At 48.1% G+C, this 11,994-nt stretch overlaps 1 protein-coding gene across 1 annotated transcript in view; it reads right to left on the minus strand.

Annotated features, from left to right (window-relative positions):
* The window catches only part of CALR3 (calreticulin 3), a 21,822-nt gene continuing 9,828 nt past the window's right edge, over positions 1-11,994 (minus strand). Inside the window, exons 4-9 of the mRNA XM_025366158.1 lie at positions 7,425-7,519; positions 5,559-5,744; positions 3,705-3,812; positions 3,477-3,608; positions 1,348-1,440; positions 1-199 (exon numbers count right to left, since the gene is read on the minus strand). Of these exons, the coding sequence (XP_025221943.1) occupies positions 56-199; positions 1,348-1,440; positions 3,477-3,608; positions 3,705-3,812; positions 5,559-5,744; positions 7,425-7,519 (758 nt within the window). The 3' untranslated portion in view covers positions 1-55. The remainder of the gene's footprint in view (positions 200-1,347; positions 1,441-3,476; positions 3,609-3,704; positions 3,813-5,558; positions 5,745-7,424; positions 7,520-11,994) is intronic.

Consider the following 11,994-nt stretch of genomic DNA (forward strand, 5'->3'; position numbering starts at 1 on the left):
TAGATTAAAGTAGCAATGAGGTTTTACCAGTCATCCTTATAGCCAATGGGGATGACTAAAGTTCATTCCTTCTGTGAAATCGATTGAAGTAATGTTCGCGCCCGTTCATTTTTCCCAACAGCAGCTCTTCCTCCTCTTCCTCGCGGGCCTTCTTCATTTCCTCCTTGGCCTGTATGGCATCCATCTCCCTTTCTGGACCCTGGAGAAAGAAACAAAAAACATAAGCCCCACCGGGCATGGTGGCTCAGGCCTGTAATCCCAGCACTTTGGGAGGCCGAGGCGGATGGATCACGAGGTCAGGAGTTCGAGACCAGCCTGGCCAAGATGGTGAAACCCTGTCTCTATTAAAAATACAAAAATTAGCTGGGCATGGTGGTGTGTAGCTGTGGTCCCAGCTGCTCGGGAGGCTGAGGTGAGAGGATCACTTGAACCCAGGAGGCAGAGGTTGCAGTGAGCCAAGATCACGCCACTGTACTCCAGCCTGGGTAACAGAGCAAGACTCAGTCTCGGGGAAAAAAAAAAAAAAAAGCCCCAGAGATTATGCTTCCATGTGGCCAAATGCATGTCAGTACTCAGGCGGTCCCTGCTTTCTAGAAGCCGCCTCACCACCTGGGATAGGCTCAATAAGAACAGCCTGTAAAGATTTCATGTCCTGGCCGGGTGTAGTGGCTCAAGCCTGTGATCCCAGGACTTTGGGAGACTGAGGCAGGTGGATCACGAGGTCAAGAGATCGAGACCATCCTGGCCAATATGGTGAAACCCCGTCTCTACTAAAAATACAAAAAGTAGTTGGGTGTGGTGGTGCGTGCCTATAGTCCCAGCTACTCATGAGGCTGAGGCAGGAGAATTGCTTGAACCCAGGAGGGGGAGGTTGCAGTAAGCCAAGATCACGCCACTGTACTTCAGCCTGGAAACAGAGCGAGACTCCGTCTCAAAAAAAAGATTTCATGTCCTAATCCCTGGAACCTGTCAATATTAACCTTATATGGGGCCAGGCACGGTGGCTCACACCTGTAATCCCAGCACTTTGGAAGGCCAAGGCAGGTGGACCACCTGAGGTCAGGACTTCGAGACCAGCCTGAGCAATATGGTGAAACCCCCTCTCTACTAAAAATATACAAATTAGCCAGACGTGGTGGCATGTGCTTGTAGTCCCAGCTACTCGGGAGTCTGAGGCAGGAGAATCGCTTGAACCCGGGAGGTGGAGGTTGCAGTGAGCCGAGATCACACCACTGCACTACATACAGCCTGGGTGACAGAGCTGGACTTCATCTCAAAAAAAAAAAGAAAAAAAAGTTTACACAAATAAATTAGTGATGTAGGAAGAGTTAATCACATGCTTCATACCTTGGTTTCGCCCCAGGTGGCCTTGCCAAAATTATCTGCATACTCTTCATCATCTGTGATCAGAAAGTTATCGAAAATAGTTCCAGATCTCACCTGCAGATGAAAATAAGGCCTTCATTTTTATGCTTTTACTCTTTATTATTTGTTTATTTTTCATTTCTTTTTTCCTTTGGAAATATATGAAGCTCAGGTGACATTTTTTATTTTTTAGAGATGGGGTCTTGCTATGTTGCCTAGGCTGGATTTGAACTTCTGGGCTTGGCCAGGCGTAGTGGCTCACACCTGTAATCCCAGCACTTTGGGAGGCTGAGGCAGGTGCATCAATTGAGGTCAGGAGTTCAAGACCAGCCTGGCCAACATGGGGAACCCTGTCTCTACTAAAAATACAAAAATTACCAGGTGTGGCGGTGCATGCCTGTAGTCCCAGCTACTCAGGAGGCTGAGGTGGGAGGATCACTTGAACCTGGGAGGCAGGGGCTGCGGTGATCTGAGATCGTGCCACTGTACTCCCACCTGGGTGACAGAGTGAGACTCTGTCTCAAAGAAAAAAAAAAAAGAACTTCCGGGCTCATGTGATCATCCCATCTCAGCCTCCCCAGTAGCTGTGACTACTACAGGCGTGAGCCACACTGTCCCTGGCTCCAAGGCCTTTATTATTGATGTGACAAAAAGAAACAGATGTATTTTGCTCAGTACAGTGTACCGTAACAGCAATTAGAATAGTAGGTGGTGCTTAAATCTATTTCTAGAATATCCTTTCCCTCTAGGGCACTGGTTCCTCAAACTTGGCTACACATTAGGATCACTAAAACTTTTTTTTTTTTTTTTGAGACTTAGTGTCGCTGTTCTTTTTTTTTTTTTTTTTTTTTTTTTTTGAGATGGAGTCTCGTTCTGTTGCCCAGGCTGGAGTGCAGTGGCGTGATCTTGGCTCACTGCAAGCTCCGCCTCCCGGGTTCACACCATTCTCCTGCCTCAGCCTCCTGAGTAGCTGGGACTACAGGTGCCCGCCACCACGCCCGGCTAATTTTTTGCATTTTTAGTAGAGACAGGGTTTCACCGTGTTAGACAGGATGGTCTCGATCTCCTGACCTCATGATCCGCCCGCCTCGGCCTCCCAAAGTGTTGGGATTACAGGCGTGAGCCACCGCGCCCGGCCCTTTTTTTTTTTTAAAAAAAAACAAAGTCTCGCTCTGTCGCACAGGCTGGAGTGCTGTGGCGTGATCTTGGCTCACTGCAACCTCCACTTCCTGGGTTCAAGTGATTCCTCCCAGGTTCAAGTGATTCTCATGCCTCAGTCTCCTGAGTAGCTGGGACTACAAGCACGCGCCACCACACCTGGCTAATTTTTGTATTTTTAGTAGAGATGGACTTTCACTATGTTGCCCAGGCTGGTCTCAAATACCTGAGCTCAGGCAGTCTGCCCGCCTCGGCCTCCCATAGTGCTGGGATTACAGGCGTGAGCCACCATGCCTGGCTGGGATCACCAAAGCATTTAAAAACAACAACAACAGGCCGGGCGCGGTGGCTCAAGCCTGTAATCCCAGCACTTTGGGAGGCCGAGGCGGGTGGATCACGAGGTCAGGAGATCCAGACCATCCTGGCTAACACGGTGAAACCCCGTCTCTACTAAAAATACAAAAAACTAGCCGGGCGTGGTGGCGGGCGCCTGTAGTCCCAGCTACTCGGAGGCTGAGGCAGGAGAATGGCCTGAACCTGGGAGGCGGAGCTTGCAGTGAGCCGAGATCGCGCCACTGCACTCCAGCCTGGGCGACAGAGCGAGACTCCGTCTCAAAAAAAACAACAACAACAACAACAACAACAACAACAACAACAACTCTCAGCACTTTGGGAGGCTGAGGTGGAAGGATTACTTGAGCCTAGAAGTTCCAAACCAGCCTGGACAACACAGTGAGACCCCCATCTCTTAAAAAAAAATCTGGGTATGGTGGCTTGTGTCTGTAGTCCTAGCTACTTGGGAGGCTGAGGTGGGAGGATTGCTTGGGCCCAGTTTGAAGCTCCAGTGAGTTAGAATCGTGCCTAGGTGACAGAATAAGACCCTGTCTCAAAAAAACAAAACAAAACACACACACACACACACACAAACTAAAGTAAATTTAAAACCAAATGACCTGCCAAAGCTCCAGGCCGATGGCACCAATGTTCTCAAATTCCGAGAGGTCATACTGTGTCAAATAGTTGGTATTCTTCATTTTATGGTGGAGCCAGATGTCTTTATCAATACCTTCTGGTTTCAGGCCATCCTGCATCAGAAAAACCATATGAGGTGGTCTCAATGACATGGGCAGGGGAGGGGCATCCCTGGGGCATCCCTGGCATCATGCAAAGTGGCCACACACCTGGTACGGGGGCTTCTGGAGCATCGACGCCGGCCAGTCCCCATCCAGTTCACCATTCCAGTCGCTCTGCTTGCTGGCACTGGCGTCCAGAAAATGCTTCTCCCAGTCCTTCAAAGACAGGTAAGGAAAAAGTAAAATCTATCAGATGCTCATATATTTGCTGTTGTTGCTTCTGTTTTTGTTTCTTGAGACTAGGTTTTGCTCTTGCCCAGACTGGAGTGAGATAGCGCAATCATGGCTCACTGCAGCCTCAATCTCCTGGGCTCCAGTGATCCTCCTGCCTCAGCCTCCCAAGTAGCTGAGACTACAGGTGCTTGCCATCATACCTTGCTACTATTTTTTTTTTTTTTGAGACGGAGTCTCACTCTGTCGCCCAGGCTGGAGTGCAGTGGCCAGATCTCAGCTCACTGCAAGCTCCGCTCCCCGGGTTTACGCCATTCTCCTGCCTCAGCCTCCTGAGTAGCTGGGACTACAGGCGCCCACCACCTCGCCCGGCTAGTTTTTGGTATTTTATTTTTAGTAGAGACGGGGTTTCACCGTATTAGCCAGGATGGTCTCGATCTCCTGACCTTGTGATCCGCCCATCTCAGCCTCCCAAAGTGCTGGGATTACAGGCTTGAGCCACTGCGCCCAGCCCCTGGCTACTATTTTTATGTTTTGTACAGTCAGGGTCTCCCTCTGTTGCCCAGGCTGGTCTTGAACTCCTGGGCTCAAGTTATCCTCCTGCCTTGACCTCCGAACTGCTGGTATTACAGGCATGAGCCACCGCACCCAACCAGATGCTCAGATTTGAGAAAGGAAATTATTAGATGCCAAGTGGCAGGCACAGGCTGGTGACCCCTGTCCCAGTGTCCCCTTCCCTTCTTCAATTTGGTCGTCAGGAGGCCAAGTGCTTGGTGCTTCCAATGCCACTGAGGACTTCAGGGCAATACCACACTGCCTAGATTTTTCTCCCTAACCTGCCATATGACTTTAGCCCTTTCCTCCATGCTATGGAGAGGAGCAGTGGTGTGGAAAACTTCAAGTAGTGGCTAGAGTGAAAATGATGGTGCAAAAAGCGATGACAATGGCCAGATGTGGTGGCTCACGCCTGTCATCCCAGCACTTTGGGAGGCCGAAGTGGGCAGATGACTTGAGGTCGGGAGTTCGAGACCAGCCTGGCCAACATGGTGAAACCCCGTCTCTACTAAAAATACAAAAATTAGCCGGGGATGGTGGCGGGTGCCTGTAATCCCAGCTACTCAGGAGGCTGAGGCAGGAGAATCACTTCAACCTGGGAGGCAGATGTTGCCGTGAACTGAGATTGTGCCACTGTACTCCAGCCTGGGCAACAAGAGTGAAGCTCCGTCTCAAATAAATAAATAAATAAATACTCTTTTTTTTTTTTTTTTTTTTTGAGACAGAGTCTCGCTCTGTCGCTCAGGCTGGAGTGCAGTGGCGCGATCTCGGCTCACTGCAAGCTCCGCCTCCCGGGTTCACGCCATTCTCCTGCCTCAGCCTCCTGAGTAGCTGGGACTACCGGCGCCCACCACCGCGCCCGGCTAATTTTTTGTATTTTTAGTAGAGACAGGGTTTCACCGTGGTCTCGATCTCCTGACCCTGTGATCCGCCCGCCTCGGCCTCCCAAAGTGCTGGGATTACAGGCGTGAGCCACTGCGCCCGGCAATAAATACTCTTTTACGATACCTTCAGATGTGTAGCAATGTGGCTGGTCTGCAGTGTGTGCTCTGGGGAGGCCATTTGGTGCTACAATATTGCCATCGTGGCTACCAGCCATGCAGCAATGGTCCAGTAACTGGGTACTTACAAACTATATCTGTGCACTTTCTAGAGTTGCCCAGGAAAAATTCACACCTGGGCTTTGTTGTCTTTAGTCTGCTCCCAATCCTTCGATTCTGCCGGGGATGTTTCCTTCTTCAGTGATGTTAAGTTCCAGTCGTACTCTATGCTGCCGGATTCAATTGACTGACCATCAATTTTCACGTTGTAAGAAAGATCTGGTCTTAAAATTAGAGTGTAGAGGTGTGTGAAGCCATCAACCTGCACATTTTAGGGGAAAAGCGTAAGAATTAAACCCTCAATTTCTTTTTTTTTTTTTTTTTTTTTTTGAGATGGAGTTTCACTCTGTTGCCCAGGTTGGAGTGCAGTGGCGCAATCTCAGCTCATTACAACCTCCACCTCCCGAGTTCAAGCAATTCTACTACCTCAGCCTCCTGAGAAGCTGGGATTACAGGCACCCACCACCATACCCCACTAATTTTTGTATTTTTTTTTTTTTTTTTTTTTTTTTTTTTTTTGAGACGGAGTCTCGCGCTGTGTCACCCAGGCTGGAGTGCAGTGGCGCGATCTTGGCTCACTGCAAGCTCCGCCTCCCAGGTTCACGCCATTCTCCTGCCTCAGCCTCCGAGTAGCTGGGACTACAGGCGCCCGCCACCTCGCCCGGCTATTTTTTTGTATTTTTAGTAGAGACGGGGTTTCACCGTGTTAGCCAGGATGGTCTCGATCTCCTGACCTCGTGATCCACCCGCCTCGGCCTCCCAAAGTGCTGGGATTACAGGCTTGAGCCACCGCGCCCGGCTAATTTTTGTATTTTTAGTAGAGATGGTTTCACCATGTTAACTAGGCTGGTCTCAAACTCCTGATCTCAGGTGATCCACCCACCTCGGCCTCCCAAAGTGCTGGGATTACAGGCATGAGCCACCGTGCCTGACTAACCCTCCATGCTTTAATGCAAGTCTAAATATGCAGTTTATTTTTATTTGTTTATGTATGTATGTATTTATTTATTTATTTTTGAGACGGAGTCTCGCTCTATCACCCAGGCTGGAGTGCAGTGGCTTGATCTCGGCTCACTGCAAGCTCCACCTCCCGGGTTCACGCCATTCTCCTGCCTCAGCCTCCCAAGTAGCTGGGACTACAGGCGCCCACCACCGCGCCCGGCTAATTTTTTGTATTTTTAGTAGAGGTGGGGTTTCACTGGGTTAGCCAGGATGGTCTCGATCTCCTGACCTCGTGATCCACCCGCCTCGGCCTCCCAAAGTGCTGGGATTACAGGCATGAGCCACCACACCCAGCCTATTTATTTTTTTGAGACAGGGTCTTGCTCTGTCACCCAGGCTGGAGTGCAGTGGTACAATCATAGCTCACTGCAGCCTTGACCTCCTGGGCTCAAGTGATCCTCCCACCTCAGCCTCCCAAGTAGCTGGGACCACAGGTTTCTGGCACTTTACCTGGCTAATTTTTGTATCCTTTGTAGTGACAGGGTTTTGCCATGTTGCCCAGGCTGGTCTTGAACTCCTTAGCTCAAGCAATCCTCTTGCCTCAGCCTCCCAAAGTGCTGGGATTACAGGTGTGAGCCTCTGCACCCAGCCATTTCTCCAGAATGTTTTCTCCATCCTGAATATTTCATTCATTAATGAGGATGGATGTGGCTGAAATGTGACTGTACTATTGTAACCCTCATAGGGCAAATGATGACATGTCATAGCTCACAGAAAAAATGAGAGTGCCCTTCTGATGGGGTAAAAACTTCAGGAAACCAGTTAAAGGAGACAAGTCTCTCCGATGGCCCCCTACACTGGAAACCGGAAACAGGAGGTATGTTTACAAAGACCCATCCTTGGCTCAGTTAAGTATTTTACTATCAAAACTAATTTCTCTAAACTTAATTATCATCAGGCAAGAGTTAACACTCATTTATTTGAATACAAGAGCAGTTACCTTACACCTGATCAGTTTCTTGTTTTCGTGATACTGATTCTTGAAATGTAAAATAACATGAACTTTCTTGATATCAAATCCACAAATATCGGGTCCTACAAAAAAAAAAAAAAAATTAGCCGCTCTCAATTTCTTTCCATAATGCATCACCATAGAATAACCAACCCACAACCACAACCATTCTTTTTTTTTTTTTTTTTTTGAGACAGAGTCTCGCTGTCACCCAGGCGGGAGTGCAGTGACGTGATCTTGGCTCACAGCAACCTCTGCCTCCCAGGTTAAAGCGATTCTCCTGCCTCAGCCTCCCGAGTAGCTGGGACTACAGGCGCACACCACCATGCCCAGCTAATGTTTGTATTTTTACAATGGTCTGTGAAAAAAAAAAAACCAGACCTGGCCAGGCTGGTCTCAAACTCCTGACCTTGTGATCCACCCGCCTCAGCCTCCCAAAGTGCTAGGATTACGGGCTTGAACTACTGTGCACGGCCCATTCTTCTTAAATATAATCAGATACAATCTGATAATCAGATATTCACACTAAGTTATTTATTTATTTATTTGAGACAGAGTCTCGCTCTGTCGCCCAGGCTGGAGTGCAGTGGTGGGATCTCGGCTCACTGCAATCTCCGCCTCCCGGGTTTAAGTGATTCTTCTGCGTCAAGCTCCTGAGTAGAGTAGCTGCGATTACAGTTATGCACCACCAGGCCCAGCCAATTTTTGTGTTTTTAGTAGAGACGGGGTTTTGCCATGTTGGCTAGGCTGGTCTCGAACTCCTGACCTCAGGTGATTTGCCCGCCTTGGCCTCCCAAAGGGCTGAGATTATAGGTGTGAGCCACTACATCTGGTCACATGTGTGAATATCTTATTACGATTAAAGGACAATGTCCTGGCTTTCCACTCACTTTTTGAGTGTGTTCTGTAGCTTATTTAAATATTCAAAGTGGCCTGCTAATCCTAGCACTTTGGGAGGCCAAGGTAGGGGGAAGACTTGAGGCCAGGAGTTTGAGACCAGCCTGGCCCACATGGTAAAACCCCATCTCTACTAAAAATACAAAAATTAACCAGGAGTGGTGGCATGTGTCTGTAGTCCCAGGTACTTTGGAGGCTGAGGTGAAAGGCTCACTTGAACCTGGGAGGTTGAGGTTGCAGTGAGCTGAGACTGGGCCACTGCACTGCAGCCTGGGTGACCAAGCAAGACTACGTCTCAATTAAAAAAAAAAAAAAGGCCGGGCGCGGTGGCTCAAGCCTGTAATCCCAGCACTTTGGGAGGCCGAGGCGGGTGGATCACAAGGTCAGGAGATCGAGACTATCCTGGCTAACATGGTGAAACCCCGTCTCTACTAAAAATACAAAAAACTAGCCGGGCGCGGTAGCGGGCGCCTGTAGTCCCAGCTACTTGGGAGGCTGAGGCGGGAGAATGGCGTGAACCCGGGGGGCGGAGCTTGCAGTGAGCCGAGATCGCGCCACTGCACTCCAGCCTGGGAGACACAGTGAGACTCCGTCTCAAAAAAAAAAAAAAAAAAAAAAAAAAAAAAAAAAAAAAAAAAAAAAAGTAGGCTGGGCGTGGTGGCTTACGGCTGTAATCCCAGAACTTTAGGAGGCCGAGGTGGGTGGATCACAAGGTCAGGAGTTCGAGACCAGCCTGACCAAGATGGTGAAACCCCATCTCTACTAAAAATACAAAAATTAGCCAGGCATGGTGGCACGTGCCTGTAATCTCAGCTACTCAGGAGGCTGAGGCAAGAGAATGCCTTGAACCTGGGAGACGGAGGTTGCGGTGAGCCGAGATCACACCAGTGCACTCCAGCCTGGGTGACAGAGTGAGATTCCATCTCAAAAAATAAAAATAAAATGCTATGGAATGTGAAATATTTGTATGAAAGTCAACTTGTTCAAAATTGAGACGTGCAATTTATTTTTCTTCAACATTGGTCAGAATTTTCGTCTCGATTCGTAAGTACCTACGCACTTTGAATTTTTTTTTTTTTTTTTTGAGACAGTCTCACTGTCACCCAGGCTAGAGTGTAGTGGTTGCAGTGATCTCAGCTCACTGCAACCTCTGCATCCCAGGTTCAAGTGATTCTTGCGCCTCAGCCTCCCAAGTAGCTGGGATCACAGGTATGCGCCACCATACTTGAAACCGCCTTTGCAAAATTAAGACTGAGACAGTGAAAGAGATCTCACTTAACTGACTCCATCTTGCTTCTAACCTCCACGATGTCCTTATTCATTCCTGGGCGTAGGCTGAACTAACTCTGAGAGAAACTTAGTTTATAGTTTAAACAAAGACGGTAACAGTCCTTTCCCAAAGCAGACCTCCTTCTTGCCTGGGGGCTAGATTGCCTTTTTCTTTTTCTTTTCTTTTCTTTCTTTTTCTTTTCTTTTCTTTCTTTTTTTCTTTTTGAGATGGAGTCTTGCTCTGTCACCTAGGCTGGAGTGCAGTGGCACGATCTTGGCTTACTACAACATCCGCCTCCCAGGTTCAAGCGATTCTCCTGTCTCAGTCTCCTGAGTAGTTGGGATTACAGGCGCTGCCAGCACGTCCACATAATTTTTGTATTTTTAGTAGAGATGAGGGTTTCACTGTGTTGTCCAGGCTAGTCTTGAACTCCTGGCCTCAAGTGATTCTCCGACCTCGGCCTCCCAGTATGAGCCACTGCACCGGCCACTTTGAATATTTAATTAAGCTTCAGAACACACTCGGAAGCAAGTGGAAAGTCCAAACATTGTCCTTTAACAGCAATAATAAGATACACATGTGGCCGGGCGCAGTGGCTCACGCCTGTAATAGCATTTTGGGGGGCCGAGGCAGGCGGATCACCTGAGGTCAGGAGTTTGAGATCAGCCTGACCAACACGGTGAAACCCTGCCTCTACTAAAAATACAAAAATTAGCCAGGCGTGGTGGCACGCAGCTGTAATCCCAGCTACTGGGGAGGCTGAGGCAGGAGAATCACTTGAACCTGGGAGGTAGAGGTTGCAGTGAGCCAAGATTGCACCTTTGCACTCCAGCCTGGGTGACAGAGCAATACTCCATCTCAGAAAAAAAAAAAAGGTATTTACATATGTAATGGATGTTCATAAGGAAATATAGACAGATGGGCTCTGTGTTGCCTGTCTGGGGTTTTATGCATAACTTATGCATAGGAATTTATGCAAATATCAAGACTCTGACAATAACTGTGCTTCTCTTCTCTTCCTCCTTAACCCCTCACCCTCAGCAAGCTCCCCTCACACTAATGGCTGGCGCTGACTCATTATAACAAAGCGTTCCAATAGTAAGAATGGATTTGAGTAAAATGAAACTGTTGAATTCAAAACTGAAATACCAAGAAAAGTTTATTTTAATCTTTTTTTTGACCCCAAATTATGCTGCTTGGCAATTCAGATGTAGTAGACATATGCTATACAGGGTTTTTCCCTTCCTTATTTATTTATTTATTTATTTTCGGACAGGGTCTTATTCTGTCATCCAGGCTGGAGTGCAGTTGTGTGATCACAGCCCACTGCATCCTCAAACTCCTTGGCTCAGGAGATTCTCCTACTTCAGCCTCCTGAGTAGCTAGAACCACAGGTGTGTGCAACCTCACTGGGTTAATTTTTTAAATTGTTGTAGAGATGGAGCCAGGCGCGGTGGCTCACGCCTGTAATTCCATCACTTTGGGAGTCCAAGGTGGGTGGATCACCTGAGGTCAGTAGGTCGAGACCAACCTGTCCAACATGGTGAAACCCTGTCTCTACAAAAATACAAAAAATTAACTGGGCGTGGTGGCGGGGCACCTCTAACCCCAGCTACTTGGGAGGTTGAGGCAGGAGAATCGCTTGAACCTGGGAGGCAGAGGTTGCAGTGAGCCGGGATCTTGCCATTGCACTCTAGCCTGGGCGACAAGAACAAAACTCTGTCTCAAAAAAAAAAAAAAATTTAGAGATGGGGTCTTGCTATATTGCCCAGGCTGATCTCAAACTCCTGGGCTCAAGGGATCCTCCCTCGGCAGATGTTTCGGATATCTGGGGTTTTTTTTAGTTCTATTTTTATTTTTATTTATTTTTAGTTTTTATTTATTTATATTTATTTATTTATTTTGAGATGGAGTTTTGCTCTTGTTACCCAGGTTGGAGTACAATGGCACGATCTCGACTAACTGTAACCTCTGCCTCCCGGGTTCAAGCAATTCTCCTGCCTCAGCTTCCCGAGTAGCTGGGATTATTACAAGCATGTGCCACCATGCCCAGCTAATTTTTTATTTTTAGTAGAAATGGGATTTCTCCATGTTGGTCAGGCTGGTCTCAAACTCCTGACCTCAGGTGATCCGCCCGCCTCGGGCTCCCAAAGTGCTGGGATTACAGGCATGAGCCACTGCACCCAGCCCTAATTTTTATTTTTTGTAGAGACAGGGTCTCACTATGTTGGCCAAACTGGTCTCGAACTCCTGGACTCAAGTAATCCTCCTGCCTGGCCTCCCAAAGTGCTGGAATTACAGGCATGAGCCACTGTGCCCAGCTAAGGATGAATATTTTAGAAGCACATTCATTCTTTTTTTTTTTTTTTTTTTTTTTTTTGAGACGGAGTC

Source organism: Theropithecus gelada, chromosome 19 (assembly GCF_003255815.1).
Source record: "Theropithecus gelada isolate Dixy chromosome 19, Tgel_1.0, whole genome shotgun sequence".
Classification (NCBI taxonomy): domain Eukaryota; kingdom Metazoa; phylum Chordata; class Mammalia; order Primates; family Cercopithecidae; genus Theropithecus; species Theropithecus gelada.